The sequence below is a fragment of the Gouania willdenowi genome, chromosome 6 (assembly GCF_900634775.1).
Source record: "Gouania willdenowi chromosome 6, fGouWil2.1, whole genome shotgun sequence".
Lineage (NCBI taxonomy): Eukaryota > Metazoa > Chordata > Actinopteri > Blenniiformes > Gobiesocidae > Gouania > Gouania willdenowi.
In genome coordinates, this window is record NC_041049.1 from 66,746,824 (window position 1) to 66,767,875 (window position 21,052).

The 21,052-nt window shown below is 40.1% G+C and overlaps 1 protein-coding gene across 1 annotated transcript in view; it reads right to left on the reverse strand.

Annotated features, from left to right (window-relative positions):
- Positions 1–748: 748 nt before the first annotated feature.
- zfpm1 (zinc finger protein, FOG family member 1) overlaps positions 749–21,052 on the reverse strand; it is a 142,502-nt gene continuing 122,198 nt past the window's right edge. Inside the window, exons 5-9 of the mRNA XM_028451225.1 lie at positions 8,564–8,666; positions 6,878–7,171; positions 5,007–5,240; positions 4,676–4,918; positions 749–3,912 (exon numbers count right to left, since the gene is read on the reverse strand). Of these exons, the coding sequence (XP_028307026.1) occupies positions 1,313–3,912; positions 4,676–4,918; positions 5,007–5,240; positions 6,878–7,171; positions 8,564–8,666 (3,474 nt within the window). The 3' untranslated portion in view covers positions 749–1,312. The remainder of the gene's footprint in view (positions 3,913–4,675; positions 4,919–5,006; positions 5,241–6,877; positions 7,172–8,563; positions 8,667–21,052) is intronic.

Consider the following 21,052-nt stretch of genomic DNA (forward strand, 5'->3'; position numbering starts at 1 on the left):
ATTCCCAAGCTTTGAGTAAACAGTTGTCACAAATTCCCTTTGATGCCAGTACGCATTTTAATGCAAAACATTCACAGGCAAGTGAACCACTTTTGTTTATTAGCCTCCACCAAACAGTGAAACAAGAGCTCAGTGCAGACTGATCACAGTCTGTGGCAATCTCCTGTTATTGGACATGCCTCCTTCATTTCTGGACCATAATACATTAAACCGAGAGGAAAACGTGTCCTTAAACGCAGCTTGGAAACACATTTGAATCATTATGCATCTTTAAAATAACAGATTATGCCTGCAAACTAGGGTTCCCCAAAAGTATGGTGCACCGCAAAAGCTGTTTTGATCTGATGGGATGAATAGAAAACACCAGCGGATGTGAAATGAACCCATTATAAAATCTAATGAGCAAAATTCAGTATGTGATCCTGGTGATTAGATATTACATATCTACACTTAAAAAAAAAAAAAAAAAAAAAATCACTTCAACACACCCAAATCCAAACAGTTTCCTTCCAACAGTATGAAAAATATACAAATAAAAAATACTCTCAGACACTCGGTAGGTAGTTTTCTGTTGACATGAAATCAGTGAGGACTAAAAGATAAATATTTCACATTTTTTTCCTCCCTTGAGTTTTAGGGAGAAAAGAAAAAAATATGTATGAGAAAAGAAAACAGCTTTGAATTGTTGAAATAATATCCTTCAGTAATTAGTAACCACGCACGCTTTCTTTTTTAATTCATTTTTTTATAGCTAAAAATGCTTGAGTGTCTCTGGCAATCCAAAAGAGCCAGTGTTTAAAACAAAAGCCTTATAGATCTTTTCCAGCCATCATACACTATGCACAGATAGTAAAACATTAACAATAATCAAGTCTTCTTCAACACAAGACACACCTCCTCCAATAGGCTCTGAAACGTCTAAAAGTTTGCAAAAGGAAGAAAGTTTATCATCACGAGTCCAAAAACTGACTTCAGAGGACAGGAGGGAGGTTTCTGACATGGATCTGTACATCGTGTTGTGGGGGAGTTTGTGCAAGTAGACCAAGTAAGAGCACGGGACAAAAAGGGCACATCATGAGAATGTGGGGAAATGACCACACCAGCTCTTAACTTCAAACTTTGACCAATAGAGGAAATGTCAGCCACTTCATGTTCGTAACGCTACTCTGAAGCAGCGGTGTCTCAGGTTCTACCAGGTGAGTAACAGTCATTCACCGTCATGGGTGGTGATGCCAGCTGAGAGGATCTTGGATCTTAGTGAAAAAAAGACTTCAACTTAGAAAAGAAGGAAAAGGGCAAAGCACTGCTAGGCTCACTTGACATGTTCAGCACTGTGCGAGGAACAGTAGTACTTCTTGTGAGCAATGAAAGTTGAGAGGCTACTAAATTTGATGTTACACAGCCGACAAAAACGAGAGTTCCCATTCTGGATGGGGGTGACCATTGGCGTTTTAGGGCTAGGAATGGTGGCGGGTTGGGAAGCTGCAGTTGGACCACTCTGGTCGCACTTCTCCCGAGAGACTTCAGGTACTGGTGATATAGTCATGGAGGAAGCCCTCGGAGGTGACACAGTCAAAGGTGAACCGGTGGAAGGTGATCCACCCCCAGCAGCAGGGCTGCCATTTACCAAGGGAGAAACTGGAGAGGCACTACTGCTTACCTGGCCATTGATGCCGTCTCTGTGAACCCGAGAACCAAACCTGGCCTGGTTGGTTGGGGTGGCAGAGGTGGTTGCAGCAGCTCCATCTCTGGGACTGAGGTTGGGGCTTTGACTCACTGCACTTGAAAGCTGGAGCATAGCCTCCATTGGGAGCTGGACACTTACAACCAGGCCATGCGTCACCTTTAAGTGTTCCATCAGGTCACTATTGATGGTGATGTTGGGGCAGTATGGACAGACGACAGACTGTGTGGAACTAGTGCCATTGGCTCCAACTCCAGGGGTAACTGAGGGAGTGGTGGATGTATGTGACGGAGATGTAGCATCAGAGGCGGGTAAGGCAGGGGGGCGAGGACTGGAAGCGGCCCCTGGGGCAATGACCCAATCAGCTTGGTGAGCTTTGGCCTCCACTGGGTGAAGGAGATCTGATAGTTCATCCTTAAGCTTGCTTTTTGGAGAGGTGGAGGTGGATCTCTTTAATCGCTGAAGGTGCTCCAAGGTGTGGGGTAGGAGGGTAGTTGCAGGGCAATAGTAGGTTTTATGTGCCAAGTAGTTCTCGATGCTGTTGAAGCTAATGCTGCAGGCCGTACACTTATGATAATCCATAAGGGGTAGGGCTGGGAGCACACTGCTGCTGCCATTGCCATGAGGAGGTACCAGTCGAGGTCTCTTGCTGAGGTCGATTGGCCCATCTCCTTCAGGGCTGGAGCTGCCGGCACCTCCTGGGGAAAGTTCTTGTTTTAATGCCAGGCCGAGAATAGAAGGTGATGGAGCAGAGGCAGCAGCGGCGGTGGCAGCTGTAGCTGCAGCCGCAGCAGCAGCAGCGGCATTCGCTAAGGCTTCCGTCCGGGCCATGTGGATCTCGTACATCTTCTTTCGCTTACGTGTGCGGATGGGCTGAGGGTGAAAACCGCCCACATTAGGGCTCTTGGCCATGTGCATTGATCTTTGATTGGTTGGATCATGCCGTGAAGCACAGTAGAATCGCTTGTGAACAGTGTAGTTCTCATGGCGACTGAAGCGGATGTTGCAGGCCTCGCAGAAGGTCCGGTTTGGATCGTCTTCAACGTCCTCAGCAGAGCCACTCGCAGGACTCTGGCTGCCTTCACTTACTCTTCTCCCCCCACCTTCCCTTTCTGCACTGCCTGTGCCACCCTCCCCTTCCGAGGATGATGAAACTCCATCTTTTCCTCCTGGGGTTTCAGTCTTTACTTCCACCAGTCTCCTGAAGTCTGTTGCTCCACTGGCTGCCGGAGGCTCAGAGTCTGTTGGGGATGCAGAGGCTGCCCTGCTTGATAGTCCACCCTGAGGAGATGCAGAGGAATCGAGCACCCCACTGGAAGGCACTGTGGCTACATCTCGTGTTGATCCAGGACCTGAAGCATTGCTTGAACCTTCTCCAGGGTGCCTGCTGGAGCAATACAGCCTTTTATGTGCATAATAGTTATTGATGTTGTTGAAAGTGATGTCACACTCAAAGCAGGTAGCTCCTTTGTGAGGCGGGGTAGTGGTGGCTGTTGGTGGAGTCGGCCCAGAGGGGAAGAAGGCTGCTGGGTTGTTCTGTGCGACTTTCTGGCCCTGCTTCAGACGACTGTGGACCATCTCAGACATTTTAGCCAGGATCTCTGAGGCCTGTGGGAGGATAGCTGCCTCTGGGTTAAACAGGTACTGAGGCAGAAACATTGCAGCTCCAGGAACAACTGAAGCAGAACCACCCACGTGAGCAGGACTAGAGCCAGGGGTGGGACTTGTTGGTTCTGCCTTCACGCTTGCAGAAGCTGGACTCTTTGGGGAGTTTGACGCTTGACTGGAAGTGGGGGTCATTTGCTCTTCCTTTGTTTTCCGTCTTGTTTCTTGATCTTTTTCATCTTTGCCAGCCTCCTCCTCCTTCTCATCTTCAACTTCCTTTATCTTAAGATGATGCACTTCTGCGTCAGAGTCCGAGTTAGGCTCTTCTTTAATTTTTATGTCTACCAGAGGACTATACTCTCGAGGTGTGGCTGCACCCCCATTTGCACCAGGGCTGGATGAGTCTGACTTGGGAATGCAGGCTAAGGGCTCCCTCTCTTGGGGAGATGGCTGAGAGTGGTCAGCTGATGTGGTGGGACTCTGACGGGGGGTGGGGCTCCTTTCTGCTGGGACCCTGACCTCCAGATGGGTTCGTACATGTTGCTGGAGATGGGTAGGCGATTCAGCATTGTGGCCACAAACTTGACACTTCAGCACCACGCCAGAGTCTCCAGGACTCAGCCCTGAGGAGGAAAACAGATGAAAATATGAAACCGATAAATGTGGTTTAGCTTGTTTTAGTGTAGCTGACTCTGCTTTATTCAGGAATACTGGGTTGGTATCTGTGATGCGGTTTTTGCTGTACTTGGATCAGACATAACACCAGAACCTTTTACGTTGCTTTTAGGGGTCACTTCGGAAAGGTTACCGATTGAGGAAAGCAAACTAATTGCCTTTTCAACCTTTTTAGCTTCATGTTAGATTCTTTTGAAATGGAAGGATGATGCTTCTTCAGCAGTGGCACATTGGATTAAGGATGTGATATCTACTCTTAATTTGGAGAAAATTAGATATATGATGGGGGGTCAGGAAATAAGGTTCTATCGGGTGTGGAGGCCTTTTTCTTGGTCTAAGACTAATTTTAAAGTGACACGGGCTGATGCATTCATCTATTTTTGTAGTTTCGTTCTCTGTATAAGAAGTGGTAAATGTATGTACATTTGGCTTTATATCTGTGTATTTTTTTACTTTTCTCTATGTGACAATGGGTTTTAAGATGTTCCAGTGTGGGGTGGGTCTATGTTTCAATGTTTTTCTGAAAATTCAATAAATGTATTAAACCAACCAAAATGTCCCAGAACTTATTAGGTTCCAGAATATTTGGCCTATGGCCCATTAATGTCCACATTTCCACAGTTTAGAAATCCTGCTACTAAACACACAAGACCTGTCTTCCTTCTAGTAAAGTGACAAATACATTTCTAATGAAGGGTCGATACAACTTACCGATAGAGATTGGTAGCTTAGGAAGGCCTGGACCTGGAGAGTAAACATCACTACGAGATCCTGGCTGGCAAACCATGTGGCTGGTGACTAAGTGGCTGTAGAGAATGTCCCTTGTGTTTGAGACAAAGCCACAGCCATGACACACTCCATTCACAGAGTCCGTGTGGACCTTTAGATGGCGCTCACAGTTTGCTTTTGTGGTGAAAGCCGACAGACAGATGAGACAGACGAATGGACGCTCACCTGCAAAGGACAGAGCGAGACAGCCGTAAGCTTCTTTACCCTAAAAATAAAGAAATTATTTCACGAGGCATGTAGATGGCGCTCTCACCGCTGTGCGTTCGCATGTGGATCTCCAGCGAGCTGGCACTGGGGCAGCTCTTGTTGCACTGAGGAAAGGGGCAGATGCGTTCGTTGGGGTAGGAGTCCTTGGGTTTGTCGTGTGGAGGGGAGGAGGAAGCAGCCGACTGCTTCTGACGGCTAGCGCAGTAATACATGAGGTGGGCCTGCAGGTTCCTCTCACTGCGGTACCAGATCCCACAGTCCTTGCAAGGGAAAATGTCCTCTGAAAACACAAGACAACAATTTAGACACCAAGGCAGTAACTATGTATGAGCAAACTAATGCTCTTCATGTTTGCAACTCAATCAAAATGTGCTTTACATTCTTGGTGCCAGTATATATACAGTATATATATATATATATATATATGCCATAGTGGTGACTATCTAAACAGGTGGCTGACTTTAGACTTCACGGCGTTTGGGGAGGTCATCACGGAATAAGTGTCTCTGATTTCAAGCACATCATTTTTTTTATTATTATTTTTGCCATTGGTTGGATAAGCTTACAACAAAACACATATCAGGACACACAAATGTGTCACGTGTTTATATTTTTCATATTTTTGTTTGTATTGTAAAAATATATTATTCACTTTGCATTTTATTATTGTTATGCTTATTTACTACATATATGATAATGTCATAATTTATGTGTGTGAAGGCTCCTCTGAATTATGTAATTTAAGCAGTAAAAGTATTTCTAAACTGTGGCGTGGACTTAATAAAGTCAATTCATTCAGACTATCAAAAAACATAATTTCATGTTTTGTTGAATTTTAAGATATTTTTCCAATGGTGAATTTTGTGATTATTGTGATAGTTGTTTGTGTTTTTAATCAGACACAGTTTACAACTGAGGAACAGCAGCACGGCCTTGGTTAGAGCTGCACTGCCATCTGGTGGCCAAACAGGAGGATTGTCTTCATGAAAAACGTATTTCTTGTCAAACCTCACAGGGGCCCATTTGGCTCCGACTGTTGCAATGTTCCATTCATCCCATTTCCCAACCCAATTGTTCCTTTTAAGGGTCTATCTCAAGACTCACAATTCAAACACATGACTGTTGATTGGAGTCTCTAAATTGAATGTATGTGTCTGTCAGCATGTGTTTTGTCCTGTGATGGACTGGGGTCCTGTTCAGGGTGTACCCCTGCCTAAGACCTAATGAGAGCTGGGGATAGGCACTAGCAGGACCCCCGCGACCCTGAAAGAAGGAGCAAGAAAATGGACGGATGGATGGAATGATGTTTGGGCTGTGATCAAGCAAAAAGACATTAAATATTCAAATGTGAACAAACAAAAGAGAAAAAGAAGGGAACAATTCAATAGAAGTTCTAAATAAAATATATCTGATTCCTTTTTTTCTTTCCAAAAGGCTAAAACGCAGTATTTAGTGCCTAAAACAAACAAAATAAATGAAAAATAAAACACAATTTTATTGTATTATACTCAATTGTAAAAACCATGCAAAAAAAAAAATTCTGATTAGTTTCTTTGGAAAGACTTGATAAATACAAAAAACGTGTAATCTAACTATGTAATGCTTTCAAAAGCAAAGCCTGCAAAAGGCTTGAGTTTCTGTGAAGAAAAAACAAAACAAAAACGGTACTTCTGACGTTTCTAGTAAACAAAAAGCCTGTAAATACTACGTCTACTGTATGTGATGGAGTGAAATCTGAGCTCTGTAGAGGTCATACACACTGTTTAACAATACAAACAAACTGCTGTGTAGTCTCTGTGTAATATCATAGACAATCCATCCGCCAGGCATGAATTATATCCTCAATAAATATCTACAGTTACTCAGGTAAATAAAGTGCCTAGCTTAATGAAATACCATAAATCTGTCTTCACTCACTGTTAACCACTGCTGTAGCCAGGATGGCCGCCATGCCCGCCTGCTGTGGGAGGAGTTGGATGTCTGATCTCAGAGCTGCTGGGTACAGAGCTTTATCCATCAACGCTGCTGCAGGTTTCTGGGTGGCCAAGCTCAGCGTGGGTGAGAGTCCAGCTACGAGTGCGGCAGCAGAGGAAGATGAGGGCGAGGGTGCTAATCCATTGTTGTTCCCACCGTGCAGAGAAGACGACAAGGAGGCCACGAGCCTTTGCCCTGCAGCCAGCTCCTTGGTCAGCTTACAGAACAGCTCGTCTCCTGAAAACACACGAGGACGCAGACACGAAGACGGTTTTTTGTTACGCTTTAGGTCGTTAGTAATAGACAGAGAGTGTAAAGAGTACTAATATATCGTACTCAAGTAGAAGTACTGTTACTTGATTGAAATTGTACTCAAGTACAAGTGAAAAGTATCTCAATTAAATAGTACTCAAAGTAAAATTTATCAGTTACTTTCACCCCCACATTTATTCTTGGTAATAAATCTTCCCACGGTTTCCTTGCATACAGTAAACATCTCATGTATAAACTTAAAAAAGAATAAACCAAATCTTGCACAATTAGATGTTATTTTATTTTCCACAACGGCATCTGTATAAAATAAAATGTTTGTCAAAATGTACAATTTAAAAAAAAAAAAAAAAAAAAAAAAAAAAAAAAAATAACATTCTATTCATTCTATTTAAAATAAACAAATTCTCAGGCTCAAATTATAGCCACATTTATGAACTCGAAAACAGTGCCAAATGTGCCATGTGGGTAACAACAATAACATAATAATAATAATAATAATAATAATAATAGGTAAAAACCACAACGTGAACATAGAAAGTGGCTTCACTCAGTAACGGTTGAGTGTAGAAATGTAATTAATTACTTTACTTCTTTTAAAACGTACTTGAGCACAAGAAAAATTACTGATTTAGAAATATACTCAAAAAAAGTACAAGTACCCATAAAAGCAACTCAATTACAGTAACGTGAGTACTTGTAATCCCAGGGTGACCAGATTTTTAAAACTCAAAACCGGGACAGTAATTTAACAAATAAACTATTTGCTTTTATTTGTAATGAAAAAAGGTCACATGAATTAAATTATTTTTTTCTTCCTTTTGGATTAAATGTAGTATTACAACGGCTGAATTAAATATAAAGTGGCCATCAGTTAAAAAACAAAATAGAACAAAGCAACATTTTAAGTTAACATAAAATTGTTTTGAATAAGAAACCATGAGAGGAAGCGAACGAGTAATATTGTTAATGCCATCGACCAATCGGCATCGAGTTGCAAACACGTGGAAGACTTTTGAGCTTTTTAATTGGCTTATATTGCAGTCGTTACTATGGCAACTGTTGTGATTGACAGCTCACAGGCCATAGAGATCACGTTTTTTCAGCTAAATGGGCTTCCAGGGTCTTTTTCTATCAGCGGCAACAGACCAGAGATAAATAAGACGGACCTTGTGAAAAACTGGGACAAATCAATGGTTTGGGGAAAATCGACCGGGACACGGAACGTAACACTGAAAATCGAGACTGTCCCGTGTAAATTGGGATATCTGGTCACCCAGTAATCCATTACTTTCACCTATGGTAATAGAAACAACACATTAGTGAAGATGAAGGTCTTTGGGTTGGGAAAGGGCTCACCTTGGCTGTAGATGGTGCAGTTAGCTTCTGAGGGGTCAGAGGTCAGCGGGAGGCGATTGAGCCAGCAGTGTGGATCTTCACATACCACAGTCATCCTGCAGTCCTGTACACACGCACACGCACACACTTCATTGGTCAAAATATGCCTTTTTAATATTCCTGTTAAACAAATGTTTACCATCTGTCTAAAAGCACAGTTGGTAAAGTTCTGTATCTACATCATGATCAAACTTTCAGCCCATCTTTACACTATGTGCAGGTTTGACGTCCAACGCCTACAGCAGAAAATCACCAAACTACAGCCTTTAAATGCCATCAATTGGGTGCATCATAAAGGCACGTCAGCATGTGGCGAATAAACACCCATTAATGAAAAGGCCAGTGAGGAGCTGAGATGATTAGAAGCTGAGGAGGAAATGAGGAGAGCGTTAACAAAGCTGAGCAGAGAGAAAGAAAAAGAGGCGACCAGGGGACGAGAGACTCAGGGAAGGAGCGAAGGAAGAGAAAGGAGAGACGAGACGACCATAGATCATATCAGATTCACAGTGGACAAAGAGCTGTGTGTGTGTGTGTGTGTGTGTGGAGGTATGAGAGCGCGCACAGGCACAAATGTTAGGCTATATATATATATCACAGCCTTTACATGAATAAAATGAATAAAACAGGTTAAATAGAAATGATTCCTTTTGGACTTGTTTTAAACACATTTCAGGTGTGTAGAACCCACATGTTGACAAGGATACAATAAATTCATCTTCTGCTGATATTAAATGCATGGATTTGAAACTAGAAAGCTTAAAAAAAAAAAAAAAGCAGCAGCCGACCAGTGTCCATAAATACAGAGAAATTAATTAATACAAATACAATTTTTTTTAAACTTACACGTAATTGACATTACTTAAATTCTAGAGCAGGTGTGGGCAACTCTATCACAGTGGGGGTCACAACCATGTGATTGTATCTGTTCCGAGTGCCAGCATTTAGAATAATGACAAATCAGAGCATTAATAAAAGGGAAAAATGGTTTTGTCTTTCTTTTTTTTTTTTTGTATTTGTGGTTTTGATGATTTGTCAGTTTTTTGTCATTTTGCGTGTTTTTGGTTCATTGTGTGTGTGTTTGTAATTTTCTGTGTTCTTGGTGTATTTTTATGTCATTTTCTGTATTTTTCTTGTCGATTGCTAAGTTTTTGGGGTCACTTTGTGTCTTTTTGTTGTTGTTTTCTGTATTTTCTTGTCATTTTGTGTAATTTTGTTAACAGTTTGTCTTTTGAGCTGTTGTTTTGTGTGTTTTGTATTCATTTTGTTTGTCACTTAAACTTTAAGTGGTTATTGTGTCTGTGGTCATTTTCATTTTATGTTTTATGAATCGTGTACTTCTGGAATTTTTTCTTTGCGTATTATGTTGCACTTCATATTCCTTCCAAATTTCTTGAATTTTAATTTTCAGGGATTTGCTTTGGGGACCGCAACAACTGGACTAAGGGGCCACATGTGGCCCTGGGGCAGCCAGTTGCCTATGTCCGTTCTAGACTTTATGGCTGGTTCCATGTCAACGTTTCCTGCAGATATTTTTGGTTCACTGATCAGACATTACACATGTGATGCTACTAGGGATGTAACGATTCACTCAACTCTCGATACGATTCGATTCACGATACTGGGTTCACGATACGATTCTATCACGATTTATTTTACAAAATGGTAATGTAGACAAATATTCCTTTATTTTTTTTTGGGGGGGGGAAACTAGAAAATACTGTATTATTTTCTTTTTATATTTAATTGTCAAAAGACTCCCTTGATGAACTATTCAAAACAATGCAATTTAACTAAAAATAAATCTTGAATGAAAAAAATAAAGAAATAATACAAATGAGGAAGAAGCCTATTAATTTAAATTCTGGTTCTATAGTAAACAATGCAAAACTACATATTAGTTCCTTTTCTTTTTAAAAGTGCAACTGAAAATGTATTTTGTGCCTTAACAATTGGACTTTAAAAAAAAAAAAAAAAAAAAACAGTCTGCACTGTATTTATGTCAGATATTTGTTTGGACCAGCAGAGGGCGCTGGTAACCCAGTGGTCGGTTGCCATGCAAATATCCTTTCAGTGAAGCATCGATGTGAATCGTGATAGCTATGAATCGATTTTTAACTGCCTTACAATTAATCGTTACCCTACATGCTACCGTATTAACCTTGTAATACACTTGTGTTACCATGGTGAAGCACTATGGACACATCTGTAATAAAAAAAAACAATAACAACCATTATGTTAAATAAATCCTTATTATTTCCCTAAAATACTTTCACCACTTATTAATTATTAACTTATTTATTTCCTGCCAGAGGTGCTTTCTGTTGGGTGGCCAAACAACCCTGTGTTGCAGTACTTCTAAATCTCCACCAGGAGGAAGCATTTCTACAGCACTGGACCTCACAGTGTCCATCAGAATCTACTTTGTCAGAAGCTCATGCACTTTTTAATCCAAAAATCATACACTGCATAGGAAAAAACAACAACCAAAGAAACGTTTTTTTTTGTGTATGTTGAGGAAATCCACGAGCAGGTTGGGATCATCAGATCATTAGCAGTCGATCTCGTTGCCCAACCATAATAAAGCTTCTGTTTAGTAATATGAAATGTAACATTTGTACTTTTGGATTTAAAGGAATAGAAGAAAAGAAAAAACACCTGACAAATGAAATACTTATGCAGTACTTTGTAACAGAAACGACTGCATCAACAGGTTGAGTTTTATTATTATTAGTATTATCTATCCTACTTTATTTTCTACTACTGTAATGTGTGTATCTGATCCCTATTTTTTAACAGTCTTTTACTTAATTATACACTTATTTAACATTTATTATTTCTTTTGTCTTTGTTAAACATTTTATTCTTTTATTTGTGATTTTTTTTTTTCTGTGGCTGTAACATAAGCAATTTCCCCCTGGGATTATTAAAGGATTATTTGATCAATGGGATCAATGAAGAAAACAGTCATTTTTGTGTAAAGATGGACGCTCTGTCTGCCAGTGAAAGGAGGAAGTGTGTCGTCTGTGTCGTAGCGATGACACGCAGCGGATTGTGTTTTCATTTGTAACCTAACGCTGGAGCCGTCGCAGTTAAAAGTACTCACGTAATTAAGTTGCTTTTATGGGTATTTGTACTTTTCTGAGTATATTTCTAAATCAATTGTACTTAAGTAGGTTTTAAAAGAAGTAAAGTAATTCATTATATTTCTACACCCAACCATTACTGAGTAAATTAATATTTTTTTGTTTTAAAATGATAAATGGACATTGTGACACGACAAAAAAGTTAAATTACCAGGACAACAATCAAATGCATCACATCATAGCCGACCCATGCACCGCGCCACAACAGCATTGAATGAAGGTTATTGTCTCAGTTTTAGAGTTTATAAATGTAGCTATACTTGTAGAGCCTGAGAATTGTTTTATTTTGAATTTTAATTTATTAATGTTGTTTTTTTAAAAATGTTAAATTGTACATTTTGACAAACCTTTTATTTCAGATGCACTTTGTGGAAAATAAATTAAGTTCCAATTGTGGTAGATTTGGTGTCTTACTTTTTAAATTTATATATGAGATATTTACTGTATGTAAGGGAACCGTGGCGAGATTTATTACCAAAAATAAACACGTACTATTTATATCAGCTAGTTTTTACTTGTACTTGAGTATTTTATGTATGATTAATACTTGAGTAAATATATCAGTGCTCTTTACACCTCTGCTGATAGATTTCAGTTTGAATCACTGCCAACACAGCTCCATAATAAGGCTCCACAAGGAAGACGTACTGTACATAGACACATTTAATATCAATATAACAGAGTGGACAAACATTGCTGAAGCTTGGATGTAGGAACCCTGTCTGCCTGATGACTCATTGGCATTCAGAAAACAGTGAAAAAAGGCAGAAAGCAAACATTGGCACACACTAGAACACTAAGAAAACTCTTGTGTGGTGTCAACGTGCGTGTATGTTAAATAAAAGCCTAACTCAGGGTGAACATATAATCAACCTTGACCAACCAGAACACTCCATTCCAAACACAACCCTGCACAGTCGCACAGATGGCGAGCGTTAGTGCGGCACGTGGCCAGACTCTTGGTGTGAGTGTGTGTAATGAAGCCGGCCAGAGGAAACACTACAGATGCCAGAGATGTGTCGTCGAGTTAAGGAGGCAGAAGAGGCCACCAGACGCTATCCAAACCTCTTTTCAGTCCACTTGGTCCGAGGCCGATCAGAGCGACCTGGGAAGGTTCGGGACCCACAAAGAGTCGACCTGCACGATCTTACACAGGAGCCAAACCCCGTTATCTGCCCGAGGTGAGACTCAGTGAAGAGCCTGACAAAAGACAGCACGTTGGCTTTTCTATGGGAGGTTGGAGGGTCGCAATCACAGCAACAGGGTGGATCCACTTCATTCACTCAGGTCAAACCAGGCCTCTCATCAAACTGATACAGTGGCTGTCATTTGTAAAATTTGGGTGTTTCCGATGCTAAAGCTATAGCACACATAACATGTTATGGACTAAAAGTAAAGTATGTTGGTTAGGGATGCACCGAAATGAAAATTTGAGGCTGAAGCCAAATAAAATATAAACGCTTGGCCGAATACTAAATACCAAAGATCGAATATAGTTGTTAAGTTTTTCACTATTTTTTTTTAAAATAGTGTATAAATAGCCTTGAATACATTTTTAGACATGTTTTTTAAAGAAAATAAATGTTAATTGAATATTATGACATTTTTTAAATATTCCAGTAGCCTTTGCTTTTCATAAAAAGCACAACAAAGTTTTTCATTTATATTAGCCCTTCAAATAAAACAAAACATGCATTTAAAAAAAAAAAAAAAAGCTAAAGTGCATTAAAGGGGAGGTATGATGACGAAAATCACTGTATAATGGTTTTGCTACAGTGATATACATCCTTTTAGCCTCATTCAGAGGGACAAAGTTGAAAAAGTTCTGTTTCCTCCCTCCTTTGTTATTCCACATTTTGTACTCTGTAGTGGAATTGGATGGTTTACGTGGTGACGGACAACGGAGAGAGCTGTGTGTGTGTGTGTGGGAAGGAGGAGCTGCTGCTGCTGCTGCTTCTGCAGCAACGCACACACACTTTTCTGACTCAAAATCACTGCACGTTGTTTGATTGCGTCAAACGCTACTATTCGGCCTTGCTTTAAACTCACCAAACCAAAGGCTGTATGTTGCTTTTTTTGCAATATTCGGCCGAATATAATAAGTGACCGAATATTTGGTGCATCCCTAATGTTGGTACAAACAAAAATATGCACTTCAATCTTTTTCCCATCTTTGGACTATGGGGATATTTTAAATATTTTTTTCATGATAATCATATGAAAAGTATTCTGCAAAGGTAAAAGAAGAGTGAAACTCCTTATGTTCAAGATTAAAGTGTAAACCAGAGTGCTCTATTACGACTCAATAGTTATTATCTTTAATTCAAGCCAATTCCTGCATTTCCAGATCTGTATTGACAGATTGAGAGAGTGATTTCCCATCGTGGAGCTTTTATTTTGTTAAATAAAGTCCTCTTCCTGTACAAACTTGTGGTTTGGTAATTGAGCAGCTGATTATCATTTGACCAAAAATCACGCTTTTTTTTCCTGCATTCAGTGGTATAACAACACCCATTGGGCAGGAAACCGCCCAATCTGGCAACACAATCACAACTCAGGCAGATCTAATGTAAAAAAGTTTAATACCATTGCATAAACAGTAACGAAGATTCAAAGTATTATACCGTTTGTTCAATAATCAGTATCTCTCAATTTCATTGTTTATGATTTTCCTGCCCGTCTGAAGCTTATTCATCAACTCATAATTTTGGAATTTATATGAAAATATTTTTATTCTAATTGTACAATTTCACTGTAGAGGACAACAAACATTTTACTGAAAAATATCAGAAACACTTACAAATAAATAATTGAATATATACATATTGATCTTGCATTCTAATGACAAATGACATTCATAAAAAGGCTATTAAGCTTCTAAATAAAAAGTTTACCTTTAATACTGTTAATGTTCATAATCAGGGCCTCAGATTTTCCAAGATTATGGAAAACAAAGGGAAATGAAAGGTATTCACCTACTGAAATGGAAAAAAAATGTCATTATGATTATGATTATATATTCACTGGCATTTATGTATTTGTTTGTTTGTATGATTACGTAAAAGTACAGATTTATAACAAAAGATAGACACTACGTATGCTATGGAAGATTCCATAACATTTTGGAGTGGATCTGGATCAATATATTGATTCTGGATCAGTTTAATCCCCGTCTCTCATCATCGGCGATTGCATTCCGACAAGTTGTTTTCCAATGAAACTACAAGAAATGAATTATAATAAGAAACTATGTGCACTTGTTGCACTGTGGCTATATGAAAGTACGCTAAAGAAGGGAAAAAGGGAACGAGACATGCTCTAACTTCATTCTCAGAGACGATGAGGGTGTGGATGTGCTGGTTGACACATGTACAGGTAGGTTAGGTGTGCACTGTGCAGTCCTCATCACTCCATCCTCCTGCAGCTGTGCCTGCAGCCTCTGCTCAGCTATCAGTTTGCTGTCAGGCCTCCACACTGCACTTCCATCTTGGTGTGTGAGCGCTGCCTTAAGCCCCGTCATCCTGAGCCGGAGGAGAGTGTTGGAGGCGCTGCAGTCTAAGCCCCTCGCCCCGGACCCCGGTCCCCTCATGAATATTAACCAGCCCGAGCCCCGACTTTAATCTGCCTGAGCCCCGCACTGCTGCTGCCGCCGCCACGATAGCAAATCTAATTATTTGGTCTGATATTAACCCTCCCTCCCCACAACGTCCTGTCCTCAGAAAGACACTTTTTCTTCCAACACTTCACATTAACACACTCACACTGATACACACCTTTTCCCTCCTCCACCCCCCAGCACAGCCCGTGACGCCCTCTCCTTATCAGACCTGAAAACGCCCTCCTCCTCCTCCACTGATAAAATTTAAATGCAAATGATGCCTGGCTGATTTCATTTCACCATTTTCCTCCTTCATATGCTATCCTCTCCTCGGAGAGCAAGCAGCGCTAGTGAGGGCGTGGAGTGGAGAAGTTTCCCTGAAGTGACCCTTAAACCTAATTCCATCTCCCTTAGCCTTGTGTCGTCCTCCTGCAGCATCGGCCTGAGGACGGACAGATTAAGACCTCTCCACACGTCTGTTAAAAGCTACACTCTATGTTGCCACTGGGGAATAAGCATGTTTGCATATGCAAATCGCACACGGACGACTCTAATACAACCTTTTAGCTTGTCATGTTGGGTTTACACAGCAGAACTATAAATGTCGTGAAGATGAGAGCGTGTTCACACAGCTAAAGCACACAAGATAGTCCAGGCTGACATTGAGAGGTCACATGGCCATTAATATCAAGATGAAGCTCATTTTATGACGAGAAGATGATAAATATTCAGCCTTATCATTAGCATTTAGCTTTAAGGGATGCTCAACTCAAAAGACAATGAGGATTATTATATCTAAGTGTTACTGGTAGGAATGAGAGGCAATTTAGAACATGGTGTTTTTTGGTGCCATTATTTCCTCTTGTTAATTGGACTGCATGGTTGGTTGGGGCAATGGGTTAGAATGTTAATAGCGCCTCCCGCTGGATGGGAGGGGAAACTGTCAGCTTTTAAATTGAAAAGCCATTTCCTCACTATTTTTCTTTTTCTTGGGTGGAATATCATTTTTGGTAATTAATTAAAGTATGGATTTCATTCAGTTAAAAATGCTAAATAAATTGGAATTTATCTACAATTGTGAGGTTTGAATAGATAAACCAACACAAGAACAGCACATGTAGAAACTTGAAATCAATGCCAGGAAACCAGGGTTGGGTCAATTATAATTTTAATCATGCAATTGATAATTAATTACAATCATGGCATAATTATATTTGTAATTTTAAAAATCCATTGCTGTCTTAATCGTAATGAAATTGTAATTGAGTTTCGACTATTGACTTTGTAATTGCCATGAAAATTATATATAAAAATTGTCAATTATAATCTAACGCTAACATGGGGAACCAGGTTACAGTTCTATGTACAGTTCTACACATATGTAGTTAACAATTATCAAAATATGTTTCATAACAAGCTTTCCCACATTTTAACGCAAGTAATTTCCCCCTGAGATAAATAAAGGACTTCTGATTCTGATTTACCATTTTAAAAAATATATAAATCTAGGGGTATACTGACACAAAAAAGGCTCCGACGCCCACACCAAAAATATTAAAATCTATATTTTCATTGATTAGGAAGATTAACAAGGTAAGCAATAAATAAGTAAGAAATTAGATAATATAGATATTTGTTTTTAGTGTATTTTACAGCTGATTTAGGACACGTTATCCATAAGAAATGCTAACAGAAAGCTAACACAAGAGGAAGGTTAACTTTTATTAGGTTATTTATTTCAGGCTCAGTAATTGTGATTAATTGTAATTGAACTTTAGTAATTGAGAATGTAATTGTATTGATTTTCTGAGGATACAAAAATATTGTAATTTAATTGTAATTGTAAAAAAAAAAATGCTGGTCACTGTAATCATAACTGAATTGTAATTGAACATGGGTAATTGAAAAAGTAATGAAAACTGAAAAGTTGGTAATTACACCCTGTCGCCTCAAAAGCTGCTGTATTTACATTTGAGAAACTTAATCAGCTTCTCTGCTGACCTTCTCACCCACCGTTCGTTCATTCATTCATTCATTTATCGGACACAATCCTTCACTCATTCATTCCAATCCCCTGCTTCCTCTCTTCTCCTCTTTCCTGCTCATCCGACGTCCTTTCATTCACCTTTCTTTCTTAATCTCTTCTCTTCCTCTCTCATTCCTCGCCTCCCTCCCATCTTTTATCTCTTTCTCTCTACCCTCCTATCTCTCCGCTACAGGAAATGGTTTGGTTCCCGATCCAGGCTGTACTCACTGTCCCAAACAAAGAGGTCACTGTGTGAATCCTCCCAAAAGTCCAAAGAAGAATAGAGGACTGCTGATAAACATCAGGAACCTACTCTCATCTGACACGCACACACTGGCACACACACACTTTTCCTCCGCCGCGCATCATCCCATCATCTCTGCAGTGAACAGATGACCCTTGTTACACTACACTACTGTATGGAAATATGAGTTTACTTTTAGTAACGCCACAAACGGCAGAAGAGTGCGATGAGGGAGGAATCAAATTCTACAATCTTTATCTTGAGTTTGTCTTTTTTTGACAACTTCCCACTGAGTTTAGAGCGTAGCCATGGAAACGTCTTTTTCCACCATCGATTATTCTGTCATCAATCAGAAGCCCAGCTCATTCAGCTGTGGGAATTATTAGCGGTCACCATCACGGTGCCCGTGGGCACCAGGTAGCCCGTATGGACCACGTGAGGGGCCCTCAGGAGCTCTAGTCACCAATGGGCTCCATCTAAAACCTGATTTACTTTCCAGGATTTAAACTCACAAAGATAAAAACATATGACAGATGGAGTTAATACTCCGTAGAGTCAAATACTGCTGCACATGATAAAGTTTTTGTATTAAATTAACCATCTTTAAATGTTTATTTTCACTGAAACAGATTGCAGATTGGGTGTATGGGTTGTGGTACTGTCTGTTATATATAATATGATATATAAGATGTATATTTTTTTAAACGCAAGGTGGATTTTCGTAAAATATGACATATTTGTTACATTTTACAATAATGTTACATTGTACGTTTAGTTAAAAGTTGTTTTTTAGGAGCTCGTGAAATAGGAAGATGATAATTTTCTCTGAAATGTAATGAAAATTACACAATTGCATGAATTAGGGGAAATAAAGTGTCAGCGTATGTTGCATTTCTCATACCAGTGCTTCTTAAAGTTTGTTTTTGCCCCAAGAACCCTTTTTCTCTTATTTCTGAATCCAAGTACCCCCTTTGTCTGACTACAACACTATTTAAAAACAACTATGGAGCACAATGATGTAATGAACGAGTGACAACACACGTTTTAATGAATCTCATTTTATAAATAAGTGGAAAAAAACAGTATGTAGTGGTTTCCAAACTTTTTTGGATCGTGTCCCCATTTTAATATCAAGAATTTCTGGCGACCCTAAAGCGTGTGTGTGTATATATATATATTTAGTGCATTTTAGCTTAACTAGATTTATATTTCACACGGTGAAAGTATAAAAATATTGTTGTTTAAGATTGTGTCTTGTTTTAAAAAAAAAAAAAAAAGAATAATAATAGAACATTTCAAAAAGCGATTAAAATTTTTCAGAAATTTCAGGCGACCCCACATGGGGTCCCAACCAGTGGCCGTGCACTGTAGCTGTTCCCACTCAACATTCTTGAAGCCAAAATACGGTGCTTATGAGCGCTTCCATCTCGCAAATTTGACATCATATGAAGCCAGAGTCTGCGCAGTAGGATCCGGGTGGGAGGAGCTCTGGTAACACGTCCCGCCCATTAATCATACTGCCCTGATGACTTACGCAGCACAGCTACGCCACAAACTTAAGTATCTTTCCCGTTGTAAATTCTACCAACGGCTTGTTCAGATCAAAGAGGTTAGTACTAGTACTATAGATCAAAAACAGAAAAGTTTTATGATGTCTCGGCTTTCCTTGACAACGTAACTGCTTATGCTATTCACAAAGAGAGCTACACAAGATCCGAGGCTGTCAATCATAGTCATATATGATTGTGTGACGAGTATTTTAACTTTACAGTTTGACCCACATCCCTTCCGTTATCATTGAGGAGGCGGGGTTTATGACCTATACTGCCGCCAGTCAGCAAGAGGAGCTTTAAAAATAAAAGCCCACTTCTCCGTGAGCGTGCGTCGTCCATTGTGTCTACGGTTCCAACCTCGAGGTGGAAAAACACTATTTATTGGCAAATGAATGGATTAATTTCTATAGTTTTTTTTTATCATTTCTGGTCATCTCACGCCTAGGGTGGGACCAAGACTGACACTTTATTTATTCATTTTCCTCCCTCTCACTCTCTCTCTCTCTCAAGTATCCCCTGTTGTGCCATCATGTACCCCTAGGGGTACACGCACCTCCATTTGGGAAACACTGTCTTACACTGAGATGCCAGAGCGTATAAAAATCTTTAACTGGAGTCACAGGAGAGGTTGCTTTATTCCCTTGTGCAGCGGTGCTCATGCACAGCTTCCACGTATCAGCACTCACCTCCGAGGAGGAAAAAAACCAAGGGAAGCAGGTTTGATGAGCTGCATGCAAATGACATGTAAAAATATAAAAGTGCGATACTTAAAACGGGCTCTGAGATAAGAGATTTGAAAATGAGGCACTTGGAAAGCGGGCTCCTGAACTGCTAGAGATGAGGCTCAGAGATAGGGAGGATTGAGGTTTTCCCTCTCCTACACCTCCTCCTCTGCCAGGAGCCAGCGCAGATGACAGCGAGATGCAGATAGCAGCCAGTCTCTGCCTCTGAGTGATCAACACCTCCTCCTGCTTTCTCGTCCAGCCCTCCTCTTCCATGTTCCTCGCACTTTTCTTTCTCACACTGGCTTTTTCCTCTGACGCTGCGTGTTTTCTTTCACCCTGCACACCGTCCTCTTCCATGTTCTCTCAGTATTTCATTAATGATTTCACCTCCTCCTTCTCCTCCCGCCTCGAGGCGATAGGCTCCGTCAGGCCCTGAGTGACAGGCCGAGGACAGGTGGAGGATTTCATGACAGGACTTCTGTAGATTCTGCACGAAGTTGAAAACTGATCAAATCTGTACAGACGGAGCTCGCTTAGATCAGTGGCTCCCAAATATTTTTGTCCCGTGTACCCCCTTGGCATTTTTTTCATGGTAGCATAGATTTACCTGTTTTAAGGTGACTTCCTTGTTCAGATAGAAGACGTGTGTGAATCTGAAGTAAAATAACTGATAGCTGCACTAAACGTCATTTTCAAATTCCCATTTCTCCTTTTGTGGTGAGTGCAATGACAAAATCCGTTTATCGTAATTGTCCTGGACTTCTTAGTCATAAAAAGAACTGAAGGACATGTAACTAAGCCCTGGAACATCAGATTGAAATGTATTTTTCTCGATAGACTTTCTATAGGAGCGGAAATACAAAGATTAATCCTGACGTGACGATAACATGATATGCAAACCCTGATTGGCTGAAATCTCTAAGATGGTGATGCCCACATATAAAGGGACATGACTAAGGATGTTTGATATTAGCAATATGCCGATGTTGTCAGATACTAAATTTCTGATATTGACTGATACGATACATTCATAGGCCCCCTCACCCCAACCTATTTTTAGGTCACACATATACCAGAGATGGGAAACTTGGACTCAAGACTCGGACTTGACTCCACCCCCGACTCAACGAGTCATATCAAGTCATGCCATAATGACAAGA